The sequence below is a fragment of the Sus scrofa genome, chromosome 13, assembly GCF_000003025.6.
Source record: "Sus scrofa isolate TJ Tabasco breed Duroc chromosome 13, Sscrofa11.1, whole genome shotgun sequence".
In the NCBI taxonomy this organism is placed as follows: domain Eukaryota; kingdom Metazoa; phylum Chordata; class Mammalia; order Artiodactyla; family Suidae; genus Sus; species Sus scrofa.
The window spans coordinates 197,436,249-197,456,111 of NC_010455.5; the positions used below are offsets into that span (position 1 = coordinate 197,436,249).

Genomic DNA, 19,863 nt, shown 5'->3' on the forward strand with positions numbered 1-19,863 from the left:
GGTGCCAAGCACTGTGTGCGGGCAGAGGGCCCGGTGGAGAGGAACGAGGCCCAGCTGTTGGCTGCAGAATGTTCTCAGGAACTGGGGAGGGGGCGTGGAGGGAGGGGGCTTGTGGAGGCAAGTTGGGACGTCCCCAGAGAGTCCGAGAGCAGACGGGGCAGAACAGAAGACAAACCCAGCCCGCGCCAGTTCTCCTTTGCATTGTAGCTCGTAGATGGGGGCTGTGGAGCCTCCATGTAGTAGAAAACCAGCCCTGTACAGTAGCTCTGATGCTGTTGACTCATGAACCGGGGGGTGGTTCTGTCTTCTTAGGCTCTCCTCTTCCTGACGCTAACCACGCACTGCTGTGTTTGGTCTTGTTTTTCAGAAATCGCCCAGGTTATTGCCTCCTACACGGCCACCGGTCCTGAGCAGCTCACCCTGGCCCCTGGTCAGCTGATTTTGATCCGCAAAAAGAACCCGGGTGGATGGTGGGAAGGAGAGCTGCAAGTTAGTGTCTCGCGCCTTTGTTTCCAATGCTCTGTCCCAATCTGAACAGATCTCAAAGGGATGCTGTTTCATTGCAAAGTCCAAGGAACCCCTTGCTGCCCAAGTCCTGTGTTTGTATAATGAGAGATGCCACGTTATCTGCACCCCTTGGATTCCTAAACTTGGGGCAGCAAGGAACAGAATTGTGAGAGCCAAGGATTCTTCCGAAGATGTATCCAAATCTGTTGGATTCCTGAGTTCAGACAGGAACCCAGTGTTGGGGCAGCGAGGACTCCTGATGGAGCTGTCCTTGCGTGTCACAGCATCAGTGGCATTGTAAGGTGTGGTACAGCAGCAGCCCTCTTGCATTCAAGGCCACATCTGTACGTCACAACAATTTTGATTCCTGTGTGTGTGTCCTCGGTTCATTGCTCTGTCCAAGCAAAGCTTGGGCAGGAAGGGGAAGGTCAGTGCTATGGGGAAGTAAAGAAATACAGTATCTTTCTGTGCATACAGGGCCCCTAGTTAAAACTAAAGAGCCAAAAGAGTGAAGAGCGAGTTGGTGGACTAATGAGGTGTATCTTAGCTGCAGTAGAAGACACAGCCCAGAGCAGACAAATACGAGCCTTCCCCAGGGAGCTCGCTGGTGGGCAGCCATTAAAAACCCATCCAGGGAGTTCCCGTAGTGGCACAGTGGGGTAAGGACCCAACGTTGTCTCTGTGAGGATGCATGTTCCATCCATGGCCTCGCTCAGTGGGTTAAGGATGCGGCTCAGAGGTGGTGTGGCTATGGCTGTGGCGTAGGTCACAGCGGCAGCTTCATTTTGACCCCTAGCCTAGAAACTTCCTTTTTTTTTTGGTCATTTTAGGGCTGCACCTGTGGCATATGAAAGTTCCCAGGCTAGGGGTCCAATCGGAGCTGCAGCTGCCAGCCTTTGCCACAGCCACAGCAGATCTGAGCGCCTGTGATCTACACCACAGGGCACGGCAATGCTGGATCCTTAACCCACTGAGCGAGGCCAGGGATCAAAGCCGAATCCTCATGGATACTAGTCAGGTTTGTTTCCGCTGAGCCACAACGGGAACTCCTCCATGAACTTTTTTTTTTTTTTTTTTTGTCTTTTTGTCTTTTGTCTTTTGTTGTTGTTGTTGTTGTTGTTGTTGCTATTTCTTGGGCCGCTCCCGCAGCATATGGAGGTTCCCAGGCTAGGGGTTAAATCGGAGCTGTAGCCACCGGCCTACGCCAGAGCCACAGCAACGTGGGATCCCAGCCGCGTCTGCAACCTATACCACAGCTCACGGCAACGCCGGATCGTTAACCCACTGAGCAAGGGCAGGGACTGAACCCACAACCTCATGGTTCCTAGTCGGATTCGTTAACCACTGCGCCACGACGGGAACTCCCCATGAACATTTCTTACTTCCTCATGTAGGTTATCAGCTTTTTGAAGACAGAAACTATGTTTTTTCATCATCACACGCCTAGTACCTTCTTCAAAAGAAGTTCTTGCAGTCCGCAATAATGCGGATGGAATTGCCATGCACAGGAGGGCTTCCGGTGCTTTAGCCAGACTTCCTCTCCTGCGGATACACACATGAAGAAAGTGCCAGGGAGCTCTGTGTTCTGCCCTTGTGAAGCTGCAGGGCTGGGGGAAGAGGAGCGACAGTGAGCTGGGGGCGGTGTATACTAGATAGAGTAACACGTGGGAAATGTAAGACGAGTGGCTTCAACCACCGGTGGATTCACAGTGAAAATAAGTGTTTTTAGGAGTTCCTGTCGTGGCTCAGTGGTTAGCGAGTCCGACTAGGAACCATGAGGTTGCGGGTTCGATCCCTGGCCTTGCTCAGTGGGTTGAGGATCCGGCGTTGCCGTGAGCTGTGGTGTAGGTTGCAGAGGCAGCTCGAATCCCGCTTTGCTGTGGCTCTGGCATAGGCCGATTAGACCCCTAGCCTGGGAACCTCCATATGCCACGGGAGCAGCCCAAGAAATGGCAAAAAGACAAAAAAAAAAGAAAGAAAAAGTATTTTTAGTCCTTGAGTCGAGGGCATGAAGTCTATCAGACTGCAAGGAAAGGGAAATTTGATCTGTGATCTAAAAGTAACCCAAAAATATCCTTCTTGATAAATTGGCAGACGAGAGGGCGAGGTAAGCTGGAGGGAAATTTCCTTTTCTCTCGATTGCATTTCCTCATTTTTAGAATAAGTTATTTATTCACATAGTTTCAAATTTAAAAATTATGAAGGGAGGAGTCCCTCTGTGGCCCAGCCAGTTAAGGATCCAGTGTTGTCACAGCAGCAGCTTGGGTCCCTGGGCCAGGAATTTCTGTATGCTGCAGGCACGGCCAAAATAAAAAAAAGGGAAAAGAGAGAAAGAAAAAATTACGAAAGGGAATTAAAATGTGTCCCTCCCATCCCATCCCCAAAGGCAACTGTTTTTATCAGAGCCTTGCTTCCAGAGGTGCGCATGTTTGTGTTTGCACGGAGGCCCTCGAGGTATAAATTCTTCTGAATTCTCTGCTCCTGGCAGACCACAAGGCTAGTTGTAGCACTTCTCATCATCCCGAACTAGAGTCTCATCTCATAGAATTATGTCAGGATTCCAAGGTTTTATTTTTTATTTTTTTGCTTTTTGGGGCTGCATCCAGGGCATACAGAGGTTCCCGGGCTAGGGGTCAAATCGGAGCTACAGCTGCCAGCCTGCACTGCAGCCACAGCAACAACATGGGATCTGGGCCACGTGTGCAACCTACACCACAGCTCACAGCAACACTGGATCTTTAACCCACTGGGCAAGGCCAGGGATCGAACCTGTATCATGGATCCTAGTTGGGTTCGTTCACCAACTCTATTAGAAGTTCCTGTGTGTCATATCCTCTCCCTTGCCAGCAACTCCCGCCGTGTAAATACTCAGTCAATGGATTTTGTGTCAAATCAGATTCAAGTAAAAGAGAAAGGAATGGCAGTGGACAGTGTGCCCTGATCCAACACGTAGGCCTGATGGCTTTTGAAAACATCAGATTTAGGCTGCTTGTGTCCTGCATACACTGCACGTCCATCGTCTTGTATATATTCGCAGATGTCTTCTATCCATAAGACAACACACAGGTTACAGATGTGAGTATGAATCTTGGCTTGCCACTAAGTAGCCTGTAATCCCCTTTTTTTTTGTCTTTTTAGGGCTGCACCCCAGCATATAGAGGTTCCAAGGCTAAGGGTCGAATAGGAGCTGTAGCCATTGGCCTACACCACAGCCACAGCAACATCAGATCCGAGCCGCATCTGTGACCTACACCACAGCTCACGGCATCACTGGATCCTTAACCCACTGCATGAGGCCAGGGATCAAACCTGCGTCCTCATGGAGGCTGCTCAGATTTGTTTCTGCTGAGCCAGGACGGGAATTCCATAGCCTGTAACCTTGAGCTTGTCACTTAACCTTTCTGAGCCTTCCCCTCTTTATCTGGAAAGTGACAACAGTAACAGTATTATCCTCCTGGGATCGTTGTGTAGGCAACTAAGGTTGCATATAACTGAAAAACAACTAGCATCAATGATAGAAGTTACAGATTATTATATTACAACATGAAAACACAGTAGCTAAAATTTAGATGGTGGCCGCCATGGGTCAGCAGAGCCTAGAATGTTTTCACACGGGCAGGATGGCGTGGCTTACGGAGTACAACGTAGTGTGTATCGGATAGGAAACTCGGCCCACGTAACAGCTCTCAGCTGTTAATTTCAGGTAATGCCGAGGTCATGGTTCATGCCAACAGTATATGTGGGCTTTAGGACTAATGATAATAATACCGAGGAATTAACGTGTTTGGAAGCAAACTGGAGCGTGAAAGCATGTGGACATTGTAATATATATTTATGCATGTATTTTTTTTAGGCACGTGGGAAAAAGCGCCAGATCGGCTGGTTCCCTGCTAATTACGTCAAACTTTTAAGCCCGGGGACGAGCAAAATCACTCCAACAGAGCCCCCCAAGCCGACGGCATTCCCAGCAGGTAAGTAGCTCACCCTGTGTGCTCAGAAGATGCCCCGCAGGTCGTGGCGGCCTTTCACTGTGCTCCTGAAGGAGCTTAGACTGTCTTTCACATCAGCTGGGAGCCCTTCTGGTACTTGCCGGGGCCGACACCCACTAATGGGGTATGGAATATGTTTTTCAAAAGGACCAAATGTCCGAGCGGCTTGGCTGTGCTGGGTACAACAGAGCCCTTGTTGGAGTCGGCTTCCGAAAGAGGCCCTGAGTGCTGTGGCACTGAAGCCAGAGTTTTCTCTTGATTTCCTTCCAGCTATTTAAATTGGGATTTGGGGTTGGGGTGCAAGGGGACAAAAAGGGCCTCCTATAAATAAATGGCCGGGGTCTGAACAGGTCAGGGGGGTGAGCAGGGAGGCCACGGGGGTCTGCTGGTCATAATGTGTTGCGCGCCCGAGACTGAAATAGCTGCCCTGTGGCATTTCCTGTGAACAGAGGGGCTTCGCTTAATGTGCAGGATGTTGCACTCGTTCTCCTAAGGACTCAAAGGGAACAGCCGGCCCTGCAGCTGAGCCGGGCGGCTCTTTTCTGATTGAAGAGACCAAATTAGATGCTTCAGGAACATCTGAGATGGGCGAGGTTCGGGGAGGCGACTTCTGCTTTAGGTCTTTAAGCCGTCAGTGCTCGGGTGGCATTTGTAGAAAAGGCAGCATTTTCATTCCAGGGCTTTGTGGTTCCATGTCTATGCTGTACCTCCCCAGTGACATCAGATTAAAACCTGGCCACACGGGCAAGAAATGAAAGGATCGGCCAACTTTGTGACTGACTCCCGACCCCAGCCAGGCCCCTTTGCTTGAGCCGTGGCCTCATGTGGGCAGAGGGGTATGGTGCCAGCCAGAGGGCCTCTCTCTCAGGGAGGCCTGGTGCGTCCCTTCATCAGATTGGTTGAAACCCACAGAAATCGCTTGCCGAGGTGAATGGATTAGCTGGAGAATTGTTAAAGCCCAAGCCTATATATAGGTTGGTTAGGAAAGATTAACTGGGGGTACAGCCTAACTAGGCAGACTGAAAACGTGAAAATGCCAGGGAATGAAAACAGTGTAACCTTCTATCGCTTTGAGGGAACTTGAGAAAAGAAAAATTGTTCTTTAATGTGGAAATCGTTTCTTTCTTTGAGACAAAATATTGAGACAGAAAGGTACAGCAGGATAAGAAACTGATTTTACTTTCAATTAAGAGTTCCCGTTGTGGTTCAGCAGTAGCGAACCCAACTAGTATCCATGAGGATGAGGATGCGGGTTCGATCCCCGGCCCTGATCAGGTGTTGCTGTGGGCTGTAGTGTAGGTCACAGACATGGCTCAGATCTGGCGTTGTGTGGTGTGGCCATGGTGTAGGCCGGCAGCTGCAGCTTTGATTTGACCCCTAGCCTGAGCACTTCCATATGCTGCAGGTGCAGCCCTTAAAAGAGAGAAAAGAGTTGAACTTAACACAGCATTGTAAATCAACTATACTTCAATTAAAAATAAAAGAGAGGAGTTCCCGTCGTGGTGCAGTGGTTAACGAATCCGACTAGGAACCATGAGGTTGCGGGTTCGGTCCCTGCCCCTGCTCAGTGGGTTAACGATCCGGCGTTGCCGTGAGCTGTGGTGTAGGTTACAGACGCGGCTCGGATCCCGAGTTGCTGTGGCTCTGGCGTAGGCCGGTGGCTACAGCTCCGATTCAACCCCTATCCTGGGAACCTCCCATATGCCGTGGGAGCGGCCCAAGAAATAGCAACAACAACGACAAAAAAAAAATAATAATAAAATAAATAAATAAATAAATAAAAGAGAGTGGAACTCCCATTGTAGCTCCATGGAAACGAATCCAACCAGTATCCATGAGGATGCAGGTTCCATCCCTGGCTTCATTCAGTGGGTTGGGATCTGGCGTAGCCGTGGGCTGTGGTGTAGGTCAAAGACGTGACTGGGATCCCTTGTTGCTGTGGCTGTGGTGTAGGCTGACAGCTACAGCTCCAATTCAGTCTCTGGCCTGGCAACTTCCATATGCCTCAGGTGTGGCCCTAGAAAGACCAAAAAATGCAGTAAAAGAGAGTGGAACTTTTTGGAAGTCAGGTGATAAACACCTTCCACCATAAGACAAACAGGAAAAAAAGAGCCACAGGAGAGTCCCAGGAGACACAGCTGCTTGTGAGGCGGGGCCAGTGTTCAGAGTCAGTATTTTAAAGGCGTCCGTCCCCCTGCACTCAGGCAGCAGTGATTCCATGGAAGCTCTCAGTCCTCGCTGTACACTTTGTGCTGACAAGACAAAACCTGAAAAGGGGAAGAGCCCATAGAAACAAGAAAGGCTTGGGCGGACGTTTCTGCCGTTGCCTCGGGTTTCTGTGTCCCCCCCACACACACACCTCCGCAGCCCCGTCTGCACAAAGCCCCTCGGTGTTCGGTGCCTTGGCGTGGTCCCATCCCGGAAAGGACCCAGAGGACCCAGGCGGGTACCTAGCGGTCCCGCGGGCGCGGGGGCGCAGCGCTCACCCGGCCTGTCTCCGCAGTGTGCCAGGTGATCGGGATGTACGACTACACCGCGCAGAACGACGACGAGCTGGCCTTCAACAAGGGCCAGGTCATCAACGTCCTCAACAAGGAAGACCCCGACTGGTGGAAGGGAGAAGTCCACGGCCAAGTGGGGCTCTTCCCGTCCAACTACGTGAAGCTGACCACAGACATGGACCCCAGCCAGCAATGTAAGTGCCCCCGGGGGCTCGCCTGCCTCTCCTCTCTGGTGTCACCCGGTCAAACATGCAGCATTGCTCTGATTCTGCCGAGCTTGGTTTGCAGAACTTGTAAAGTTCCCCCATTGCTGCATTCGCAACAGTCTCTTTGAAGACCTTCTGTGATGCAAGACTTGATCTCGTGGGGTTTTTGTTTTCGTTTTTTTGGTTTTTTTTTTTTTTCGTTGTTTGTTTTTTTAAATCATTCCTTCTGTAGCATGTCCCCTCCCTCCCCTCCCCCCCTTTCTCCTTTATTTTTTTTTTTCCCTTTTAATCATTTTGGCACCATGCTGTTTACATGCCTGACTCATTTTCCTAGCTTGAATTTTGCTCATTGTTTTGTTTTGCTTATGTGTTGTTTTCCTCCTTTTTCTAGGAATCATATGTTGTCCATCCCCCCCTCAGGCTTGAAAGTCCTCAAAGAGACCCACTATCCCATATCACTGCCCAGAGGGATGATGGGAGATGCAGCCTTGATCATGTGACTTCCAGCATGATCACCTACTGCCTTCTGAGTAGAAGAACTCACTGCAGAGCAGTTTACCTCATTTTACCTTAGTTGCATGTGATAGCAATGTTGAGTTATTACTTGCAGAGAAAGAAGCAAAAAAATTGCAAAAATACACAGGGTAGTGGGTCCTTTTGTGGCTTTCCTAGTGACTCAAATTGACTTCCCCCCACCTTGGCACAGGTGCTTTCAAGAGTTTTCACGTTATTTTTTAAATAAATCTTTCAGCCGTTCAAATCAATCAATCAATCAATAGATGACTTCTTTGCGCTTTTGGTTTTGCAAAAAGACCCACTATCAAGGAATGCTGCATGTGCTATTAAAAAATGTTCCAAATGTCCATAAATCTGAGACTTGATGTATTTTTTTTTTTTCATTTTTGTCCAGTGTTACCAACTAAATTGTGTAGTTTGGGTGTTGGCCGCCTAACGTAGAAGTACAGAGGAGTTCAGTATATCTGTTTTAAAGACATGTAGTACGAGGCCAATTAAACTTCAGAAGGTGTTTTGTGCTTGTTTGTGTGTATCAGATGTACTTTGTTGAGCATGTAATAATACATCCTGTACATAAGAAATTAGTTCTTTCCATGGCAAAAGCTTTTACCTTGTATGATGCTCTAATCATATTGCATTAATTTTATTTTGCACAGTGACCTTGTAGCCACACGCGAAAGCACCTGTGTTTTCGCTCGGTCTCAGATTTCTCTGGTTGAGTTGGTGTTTTCTGTTTGGGGTTTTCGATGTGGCGTGTTTTCATACCAGAAACCCATAGACCACACCATGGAGGTGGTTATCAATCACCAGTACCTACAATCGCGCCTTAGACTCTGTTACACGCAGTTTTATTCCAGTTGCTTTTCATGGAATGACCTATTTTGAACACGTAATTTTCTTGACAAGAAAGAATGTATAGGAGTCTCCTTGCAATTAATTTCCAATGTTTACATTTTTTAACTAGACTGTGGAATTTCTACAGATTAATATGAAATGGAGCTCACGGTCCGTGATGTGTGGGATGTGTTGTAGCCGAAGCCATGTTTGTCTTTTAAACACTAGTTGGAAGCTCTCAATAAAAACGCCGTTGCTGACAGCACAGAAAACAGGGCGCAGGGGGTGGGGGTGGGGGTAGGAGTGGGGGCGGGAGGGGAGCCTCAAGCACAATTTAGCAGGTCTACTAATGACTTTCTAACAGTGGTGATCTTCTGTTTCTCATCTCTCCCCTCGGGGATTCCGGGCTGGCGATTGTGTAGAGGTCCTTCTCCACTCCCGGGGCACAGAGAACGAGGGCGCCTCCTCGGTCCCTGGCGCTTCAGTATTTTCACGGATATGAATGTAAAATATATAAATATCTAAACCTGCGGCTTTAACAACTGTAATACACCCTTTTGCATTAGTTATGTGTATAGATAATTAAATTCTTCATATAAAAGTTAGACGGCAATGTCTCTGTGTGCTTGATGTTGGAACCTGGCCGCGGTGACGGGGAACCAAACAGACTAAACGTCGGCGGATGGGCTGCTGCCCACGTGTCCGTTAAGATCCAGACACCGTGAGAGCCTCCCAGAGTCGTCTTTGAATGGCCCACACTCTCTCCTTGCAACCCCCCTTTCCCTGATTAACATGGAAACAGTGACCCCTTATAATGCGGATTTGGAAGAATAGAACCAGCACCCAGCCTAGCACCTAACTCTCATCCGGCTTTCGGTACGTGCTGCGGGGACCTCGACAGGTGTGTGATGTGACTCCGTACAGACCGTTGGTCTGAAAGATGCATCGCAGGAAGGTTCTGTTGAGCATCCGGAAAATATGTGGGGGAATGTGGCAACTTTCAGGTCTTCCGTCCTGCTGTTCGCCATCCGTGTCTGCCTCGCACACGCTGGTCTCGTTGTCTTTGCAGAAAGAAACCACGGTACACATTGATGACACTGGTGGCTGTGATGACCCCATGCCTCACTCCCTTCAAGAACTTCACTTATGGATCCTTCCCTGCCATTCAGTGGGGAAGAGAGAGAGTTCCCATTGTGGCTCAGTGGAAAAGCATCGGACTAGCATCCATAAGGACGCAGGTTCGATCCCTGGCCTTGCTCAGTGGGTTAAGGATCCGGTGTTGCCGTGAGCTGTGGTGTGGGTCGCATGCTGATGAGGCTCAGATCTGGTGTGGCTGTGGCTGTGGTGTAGTCTGGCAGCTACAGCTCCGATTTGACCCCTAGCCTGGGCACTTCCATATGCTGTTGTGCAGCCCTAAAAAGACAAAAAAAAAAAAAAAAAAAAAAAAAAAAAGATAAAGAAAGAATGAAAGAAAAGAGATTTCTCCGTCAATTCAGCAAATATCTGGGGGGCGAGATCTGTTGGACATGGACGCCCTTCTGGATTCTAAGGACAGGGGTGTGTGGTTCCGTCTGTAGAGACAGGGTCCCTGTCCTCCGGAACTTCATGTTTTAGTGGGAGGAGTGTGCAGAAACCAAACTACTGCACAGATACAGGTACATAAATATATGTGGGGGCGTGTGAGATAAGGCGATACGTTCTGTGCCAGGAGAAATGCAGGTGCCAGGTGGCACTGAGCAGGACATCCAGAGCCAGCAGGGTGGGGGCAGCTGCAAGAGGGGTCAGAGGACTCTTCTGGGGGACAGGGGTGTTTAAGCTGAGACCTGAAGCCTGACTAGGAGCTGGATGAAGCCAGGAGACAAGTGGTTCTTTTAGGCAGAGATGTCACCTACAGGCCCAGAGGTGGGCGGAGACCTCTGGTCACTGTCCCCCAGCCCACCCCCAGTGCAGCAAGCCCCGTCTCTTGGCCAGAACCCTGTCACCTATCAGTATTTCTCCAGCCCTGAGTGTGGGTTGAAGAGATGCAGTTGTCAAGGCAGGTCATGTGTTATGATACCCTCTCAAAGGTTCTCCAGTCCCCTCTCCTTAGAGCATCCCTCTAGGCTGTCCTCCAGGTTTGTGAAGCTGGTGCAGGTTGGTCCCCAGGAAACTGCCCTTTGCCTCTGCAGATCATTCAGTTTGCATTTGATGGGAGAGTATCCAGGAGTTCCCGTCTTGGCTCAGTGGTAACGAACCCAACTAGTATCCACAAGGACATGGGTTCAATCCCTGGCTTCTCTCAGTGGGTTAAGGATCCAGCATTGCTGTGAGCTGTGGTGTAGGTTGCAGACACGGCTTGGATCTGGTGTTGCTGTGGCTGTGCTGTAGGCTGCAGCTCTGATTCAACCCCTAGCCTGGGAACCTCCATATGCAGCTGGTGTGGTGCTAAAAAAAAAAAGCATCCATGATGGTAGAGTATTCATCTGACTGGGTGCCTCTCAGCCAGAGGGAAGGCCACAGCATCTGGTGGGTAGAGGCTGGGCTGCTGCTCGGCATCCTATAGGGCACAGGACCATCCTCACCACAAATAGTTATCTGGCCCCAGATGTTATCCGCACCAGGGTTGAGAAACCCTGGTCTCCTGCTGGCTGCTGTGGGTGATGTTTGCCTGGTTGCCCTGGGCAAATATATTTGCAATAGAACTTTGGGTGGGCATTTGCCCCAGTGGCATGTGGACAAGAAAAGCACAAACGAGAGGCCCTTCTGTTTGCAGCTTCAACTTGCTTTTCTGTGTCCAGCAGCCTCGGCCCTGCTGAGCAGGACCCAGAGAGCTGAAGGGGGCCACGTGGCCCCAGCCCCAGGCTGTCTCTGCGTGAAATGCTGTCTGGGAGAAGCTGGATTCATTGCCCTGTAAAGTTACGGAGTATGACATCATCACATGTTCGGTAGAAACCGGGGTCCACCCTGTTCTGGAAGGAACCGGGCAGGCCCAGAGACTACAGCAAGTGGTGGCCAGGTTCTCTGCATCTTCCCTGACGCCCTCAGAAGAAACACCTGGCGACGCTAACGTAGGAAAGCCCTCGAAGCGGGGGGTTCAATCATATGAAATATTTGCCAATATTCCTGTTTCTTGCCTATAAAATAGCACTTTCAGAGTTCCCGTTGTGGCTCAGCCAGTTAAGAACCCGACTAGCATCCATGAGGATGCTGGTTCGATCCCTGGCCTCGCTCAGTGGGTTAAGGATCCAGCGTTGCCATGAGCTGTGGTGTAGGTAGAAGATGCAACTCAGATCCAGCATTGCTGTGGCTGTGGTGTAGGCCGGTGGCTGCAGCTCTAATTTGACCCCTGGCCTGGGAACTTCCATATGCCGCAGGTTCATATGGACACAAAACCAAACAAAAACCAAACAACAGAGCTTTCATGTGATTCGACCTAAAATGCTGTGCGATCGCTGGGCGAGTAGTAGGGTAGGTGCTGGAATGCCCATGGGATGAATGGGTGGGTCCAGGGGTTCGTGAGTGGGAGGAAGTCTGTTCTCGGCACACAGTACATCACGTGAGAGGAGACCGAGCAGTCTCTGTGGTCCGCTCCCCCTTGAATTTCCCCAAAGCAGGTCTCCTTGAAGGATCTGGAAGGGGTTGTCCCACAGTTTCTCGCTCTCTGGTCTCTGCAGGAGGCTGAGGCCCAGGGGTTCCTCCACCTGCGTCTGCGCCAGGCCTCTGTGCCAGCCTGGGCTGTGAGAAGCGCCTGCCCAGATCTCGGTAGGGGAACGAGTCTCACAAATCAGTCAGTCCTGCTTCCAGGCAGAGTGGAAATCACCCCCAAGAGAAAGGGAACATGCCTTTTTCCTTCTGGCAAAATTATAAGTTAATCCTGTGCATTCCTTTTCATTCCAAAAATACCCGAGAGAATTTTTCTGGAAACGACATGGAATGCCAGTGGTCCCCAAACTGCACAGAAAAATAGCCCTGTCTTCAAAATATCTGATATTTTGGATCTGGGAGGCTAGGGAAATACATTAAGTTAGGGAACCTGATGGCTTTCCGTGCATATTTCACTTCAGCCAGACTTCTCTTGGGCTTTTCTTTAAGAAACTTCCACACACAAAAACCAGACTTCTGGAATGTTTCCTGGTGTGTGGTGGTTCCATATCAAAGCTTTCCATCTCCTTAGGCAGGTCCTGTTCTTTAAACTGAGAACTCCCCAAGGTTTGTTTTTTTTGTTTTGTTTTGTTTTTGGCGGCATGCAGAAGTTTCCCAGGCCAGAGAGCAAACCCACGCTACGGAAGTGACAGCACAGGATCCTTAACCATTAGGCCACCAGGGAACTCCCTCTCCAGGCATTTTTAAATGATAGAACTTGAGTCACAAAAGTTTAAGATTTTGTCTGTAGACGATGAGAATCGGCTCTAAAACTGTGTCAGTGCAACTTTCTGTTAAGCATTCTACCTCTTAGAAGCCACCATGTTGTTATTTTATGTTGTCAATAGCCTGGGCGCGTGTGTGTGTGTGTGTGTGTGTGTGTGTGTGTGTGTGTGTGTGTGTGTGTGTGTGAGAGAGAGAGAGAGAGAGAGACAGACAGACAGACAGACAGGCAGACACGCAGACACAGAGAGGCTGTGATACAGGTGACGTAAATGCTCAGGTATGGGGCTTGGTAACAGCTGGTGAATGGTGAGCTGCAGGTACCGCCAGCAAGCGGACAAGCAGCACTTTATAGAAGATTCTGGCAGAGGCTGACAGCTGCTGTTCCCACATCTGCTTAGCACACAGTGTAAGATGATGTCACCAGGCTCAAAATAGGAAGTGTCCCTTCCTTTGACCCGGCCCATCATGTTTTTAAACAGAGCCTCCTCTGGCTGTGGTTCTCCTAACTGACCCAGGAGGAGGAAAGGCCTTTTTTGATCTGCCTTTTCTTTCTTTCTTTCTTTCTTTCTTTCTTTCTTTCTTTCTTTCTTTCTTTCTTTCTTTCTTTCTTTCTTTCTTTCTTTCTTTCTTTCTTTCTTTCTTTCTTTCTCTCCTTCTCTCCTTCTCTCCTTCTCTCCTTCTCTCTTTCTCTCTTTCTTTCTTTCTTCCTTTTTTTTCTTTTTTCTTTTTTTGGCGTTTTAGGGCTGCACTCCTGACCCCTAGTTACCAGGCTAGGGGTCGAATCCGAGCTATAGCCTCCAGCCTACACCACTGCCACACCAATGCAGGAGCCGAGCCTTATCTTCCACCCACACCACCACTCAGGGCAACACCAGATTCCCAACCCACTGAGCGAAGCCAGGCATCGAACCCCCATCCTCATGGGTACTAGTTGGGTTTGTTTCCACTGTGCCATGACAGGAACTTCTGAGCTGCCCTTTTTCATCAAGGATGCTGCCTCAGCATATTGAACAGCTGGACTCGCCTTATGCGCCCGAGGGGTCCCGTCCCCCTCTCGGTCCCTGCCACACACAGTCATGCGCACTGGTCCACTTTGTTGCAGTCCGGGCCCCACCCAGCGAAAGGTCTACGGTGGGGGCAGGGACGTGCTGAGAGGCTCCTCCCGCTCCCCCCGGATTGTTCAGTGCAGCTGAAATCTTGGAGAACACTGGGCATATGCCCCGCACTTTGCCCTGAGGGCCCCGAGGGTCTGGGAGCTGCAGTGACGTTGTCAATCGCAGCTCCCAGACGCCCTGGCTGGTCCTCGTTCACGTTGTGCCCTTGCAGAAAAGAAGCCCTATCTCTGCCCAGGCCTCTGAGCCACCCGTCTCCGCACAGTCAGTGGAAGGCTGGGGAGCGAGTTGCTTCCCGCCTGTGGTCCTCCTGCTGCTGGGGATGCCCTGGGAGTTTGGAGCTGTTGGGAAGGATTCCAGCACCTGGCAGCACCTTTCAACACACAAGCTCAAGGTGCCACCTGCCTCCTCAACCTTAGTCTTCTGCCCGGAGGGCAGGTGGCTTTTCCAAAGACATGGGCTTGCCAGAGATGCCCTCGCCCCATGCCAACCTAAGAACACATGTTGATGTAGTGTCTCAATTTTCATTCGTGGCTGCCAACGAAACATGGTGCCGTAGAGAACCACACAGCCTATCTGCAAGTTCAGGATAATATCTGACTCCAATTTCTCTGAACATTTTGGAGCATTTTCCTTCCTGTGGGCAGGCAGTAGAGGGGAGTGTGGAGCAGCCTCCTGACTGTACCTGGGCCTTTGGGGAGGCAAGGAAGCAATGCAAGCTGGCAGCTAAGAGCAGGTGTTCAAAGCCCAGCTCTGCCCCTGCCTGGTTTCGCGGCCGTGGATAGAGTACTTAACTTCCACGTGCTTCAGTTACCTCGTTTACCTATGGAGAGAGAATCACACCTAGCAGAGAGGAAGCTCCTTGTAGATACTCGCCTCATCGTGACTTGCTGGGGAGGAAAGGCATTTGTGCCTGGCCGGTGAGCATCACGGAATCCATATGCATTTCACTGGTTTTCTGCTTTCTTGCATGAAACCCAGGGAATAGGTGCATTTTCAGACTTTTCAGAAAACATGCTTTTGCAGATGGGGATTTCAGAGGCAGAAAAGCTTGGACAGCTTCCCTGAAAACTGTCAGCCATCTCATTCATTTGTGCGCAAGTCGAGGCCCCTTCTCTGTGAGCGGGAAGCCCACCCGGGTTGAAGCAAGTGGCTTTTTTCCAGCACCTTCCCGTGCTCCCTAAACGTGCAGGACTTGGGTCACAGCCTCGGCAGCACTCCTGGCGGAGGGAGAGAAGCCTCTCCCGAGTTTCACACGGCTGGTGGGTGGTGGAGAGGCCCGCAGGGCCAACGGAATGCAGGAGGCTTTTAAATGTCACGTCTGTGGACCGTGCTGGCAGGCCCATGCAGCGCTCCACAATAAACCTGTCACACAGGCATTGAGTCACTGGGTCCTTCATTTCTCATCACTGCATTCCGTGGCCTTGTGTTCTCTTGCCAGCAAAGCCTGGAACGTTCAGCCCCCAGACATGCCAGAAGCTCGTGGTTTTTGAAAGCAAACATGCAGCTTGGGTAAAGGATGTGTGTCACCAGGGGGGTGCCTCCCCAGAGCACCGTCTCCACAGCAGCTGCCCCCAGCGCGCTTGAAGGCTGGGTTAATTCTCTGCCCCCGGCCCCACCCCCACCCCCCTCCCACGTATACCCTGAGATGCTTCTCAGGATCCAGAGCTTTGGGCCTTGGACATTCTGCTCTGTCCGACAGGCCCCCAGCAGAGCACAGGCCCTACCACCTGCCCCAGCAGAGGAGACAAAGCCGGGTCCCCGCCTCCGCTCTGGGGCATTACCTTGGAGTCCAGGGCCTCCAACCCCAGTCTTGTGGGAAGGACCCCACACGGCTGAATCCTCAGTAACAGCCCTCCGCTGATGTGATCTCCTGCTGGAACCTTCGCCCACCCCATCCGCAAGGGACAGAAGTATATCTGCCCATCCTCTCCCTGCCCCCCGCCCCCAGTCTGTGTCAAAGGCTGGGACCGCCTGTGAAATCAGCCTGCCTGGATTTTCCAGCAAGCAGCTCCTCTCCCGCGGCTCTGAGGCCCTCGGCTGGGGGACGTGGATCCAGGCAATGAGGCTGAGCTCAGCGGAAGCCCAGCTGACAAGGCGCTTGCTCTCCTGAAGCATCCAAGAGCCGGAGGAGGCCACCAGCAGTCAGATGAGCACAGTCCTTTCAGCTAGTGGTGGACAAAATGGGCCGAGGGCTCTAAGCGGATGGGAGGGCTCCAGAATGAGAGGCTTCTCTGGAAAAATGACAGAGGATGGAGCTCTGATGGCAGAGAAGGAGTCAGCAGGCCAGCACCAAGGGGCAAAGCCTTCTAAGCCCCAGGAACAGCCAGTGCAAAGGCCCTGAGGGTTGATGGCCCATTAAGGAGGTGCCAGGCTTCTACCTGGTATCAGCGCTGTGCTTGCTGTCTTTCAGCCTCTTCTCCAAAAACATGGGCAGAGAGCTATTTTTAAAAACCCAGCTACTGGAGTGTCCCCTGTGGTGCAATGGGATCAGCAGTGTCTCTGGATGCAGGTTCGATCCCCCAGCCGGGCACAGTGGGTTAACGATCTGGCATTGCCGCAGCTGCAGCATAGAGCACAATTGAGGCTCAGATCTGATCCCTGGCCTGGGAATTCCACATGCCTCGGGGCAGACAAATAGGAAAAAAAATACAGCTACAACAAAAGCCCAGCTACTTCTGCTTAAAATCATCCAGGGGGAGTCCCAGTCTTCCTGGGATAAAGACCCAAACATGCACTTGGTCTGCTAAGCCCCCCGTGATCTGCTCCCTGCCCCTGCCCATGGCAGCCGCGCCCCACCCTCTCCTCATCTCTGCCTGCCATCTGCCCATTTGTGCTCAGCCTTCCCCACCCAGGGCCGTCTTTTCTGACAGCCTCTTGGATGCTGGGAAAACAGCCTTTTGATGCTGGGATGACAGCCTTTCTGACTTTTTTGATGCTGGGAACCTGGAAGGTTTTGGGGTCCTACTAGGACTACCATTAGGTGGCTGCTGCCACCCAAAACCTTCCAGATTCCCAGCATCAAAATGGGACATGGGCAGGGGTTACTCTGGCTTCTAGGAGAGACACTGGTGCTTAAAGAGGTGAAGTCTCAGGCTGGTCTCCAGCATCCTGGTCTAATGTCCTTTCCAGTTCTTGTTACCTTTTGGATCGGTCACCAAGATGATTGTAGCTAAAGTCCAGCTTTCTGTTGCCTCGATGAGTTTCCAGTTGGCTGCTTGAAAAGAGGTCTCTGGGAGTTCCCGTCGTGATGCTTCGGAAACAAACCCAACTAATAGCCATGAAGATGTGGGTTCGATCCCTGGTCTTGCTTAGTGGGCTAAGGCTCTGGCGTTGCCATGAGTTGTGGTGTAGATCACAGATGCGGCTCAGATCCCAAGTTGCTGTGGCTGTGGTGTAGACCGGCGGTTGTAGCTCCGATTTGACCCCTAGCCTGGGAACTTACATATGCTGTGAGTGTGGCCCTATAAAACAAAAGGAAAAAAAAAAAGAAAGAAAAAAGAAAAGAGGTCTCTGACCGTCAGATGACTTACTTGATGGAAAGGTCCACTTTCATCCCTGGTCCCCACTGCAGCATCCCATGCATGCAGACAGCCCCGAGTGTGGGGCCCTTCCCTGCCTTGGAGATCACATGACTCAACCCTCCAGAGCCTCGTCTTCCTCCCAGGGCTCTGTGAGCCCTCACGTCCAGTTGGAGAGGATGCACAGGCTCCAGTCCATGGACGCCATCGTCCTGCTCCAGCCTGTCTTACCCAACCAGACCTTCCCTTTCTCACCACAGTGTCCAAGACTCTTGCATCAAGCTGAAGCCACAGTGGGCCCCAGCTTGAATGCCCTCACCCCATGCTCCCCACCTCTGTCTGCCCACCTTCACCCCCTCTTTCTCTGCTGCTTTGGCCGACTCTACTAACCTGCTGTGTCTGAGCTCTTTGCTGAGTTTTAGTTACTTATCCTACATAAGATGAGTGGGTGAAAACTAAGGCACAGACAGAAAGATACTCTTACGTCCCATTAGACTGTGAGCTTCTAGAAGCCAGGCCGTATCCCCTGAAGACCTACACACACTGATAAATAGCGATGTTACCTCCCTTTGTCTATTTCATGTCGCATGATGTGCGTCTCCCCATGAGCTTAGAGACGGGAGGGCAGCGCCTGCCTCTCCCGCTTGTGTATCACTGCGGGTCCCTTGCTTGTGGCCGCTGCTTAGGAAGTGTTGGTGATGGACAGTCCTGTGTTACCTCCTGTTGGTCCACAGGCTCACTCCTTCCTCCTCAGCTAGGCTGGAGGGAAAGGACACCCACCAGTGTCCAGTTTCCCCACTGTGCGTGGCCAAGAACCCTGCACCCACCATGCTTGGGAAGGCACTGCTGCTGAAAAGATAAACCCACGCGAGAAGACCCTAGAACAGAAAGCGAGCTTAGGAATCATAGACTCGTTATTCACCATTTTTGCAGCGCCCTGAATACTCTGTATTTATTTTGTGTTTGGTTTTCTGTCTCCCCCTCCACTAGAATGGAAGCTCCATGAAAGCAGGGACCTGAGCGCATCTATGCAGTTGCTGAGAATGAGCGGGAGATGTCACGGGCTCAGGTGGTCTCTTGTGTTCCAACGGGGTCAGTTTGCCAAGTTAGGAGAGACCGCAGGGGACCAGGCTGTTTTAGACCCTGGTGAAGAAAGTTCCACTGGGACGAGAAGTACACCTGCCCCTGTGGACCACCCAGAGCTGGTTTGGTGTCCAGACCTTCCCGTGGGCCGGGGTCGCCCTGGGACTGGTCAGCCAAGGTCACTTCCAGAGGAGACTCAGCTGCCTTGACCCAGCCTGGCTGCCAGCAGCCCCTGCCAGCCTCCAGCTCCAAGGACAGAAGCATCTTCCCCGCTGCCGGGTCACCCAGGAGTGGACTGAGCGAGCCATGGGTCTGGGCCACCCTCGGGTCCACGCTTTCAGAAGCTCATGGTTTCCTGTGAGTCTCCATTGCCCAAGATGGCAAGAGCAAAGGTTTCATTCCTGATGGCAGAAGTCACCGTACATCACTGGACTCCGCTGTCCCATCTGTAAAATGAGAGCATTTGGCAGGGTGACCCTTCAAGCTCTAGCCCTGGAGTTGGGGGTCCTTTGGAGGCAGTGTGGCCTCTGGGGACGGGGCGTTGGGGGTTCTCTGGGATCCAGCTCTGGACGGCCTTAGAGGACGGCATTCTGTGGTGACGGCCATCACGTCCCCTGGGACAAGTTGCCCAAGTGACCTGATGTGGGCAGGATCCCGTTCAGCCGTTGTGGCCCCTCCCATCCTACCAGCGCCTGGACAGCTGTCATTTCTGAATCCCTCCCTTTTCACATCCGGTGCTTTGTTTCCGGACGAGCTTCCCACTCATGGCGCGGTCCTCTCTCTTGGCTGCGTATCAGAACCACCCAGAAGCTTTACGAATGATGGGCCTGCAGCTCCCACCCCAGCCGCTTGGATCGGATTGGTCTGAGGTACAGCAGGGACATTGGGCTTTTTTGAAGTTCCTTAGGTGATTCTGACATGCAACCACCCGGTGCCAGTCTTTCCCCGTCCTCCACAGCTGCCACAGACCCTCCTAGAACACAGCCAGACCTTCCCCGGATCCGGATCCAGATGCCTCACCCCACTGTCCAGAGTCTCCTCAGCTGCACCTCCCGGCCTGTGAGGGGCTGAATTGTGCCCCCCCCCCACTTCATGGAAGCCCCTACTCTTCTTCTTCTTCATTCCTCAGAATAGGACTGTATTTGGAAATGGGGCCTTTAAAAAGGGTGTTAAATGCGAGGCCATATCCAATCTGACTGGTGGCCTTAAGAAGTAGAGGAGATTTGGGCACAAAGAGCCACCACGGG

General features: G+C 51.5%; 1 protein-coding gene across 1 annotated transcript in view; it reads left to right on the forward strand.

The window, feature by feature from the left end:
- ITSN1 (intersectin 1) overlaps positions 1 to 19,863 on the forward strand; it is a 191,023-nt gene that overhangs the window by 134,734 nt on the left and 36,426 nt on the right. Inside the window, 3 exon segments of the mRNA XM_021070946.1 lie at positions 368 to 489; positions 4,361 to 4,478; positions 7,000 to 7,191. Coding sequence (XP_020926605.1) covers positions 368 to 489; positions 4,361 to 4,478; positions 7,000 to 7,191 — 432 coding nt within the window.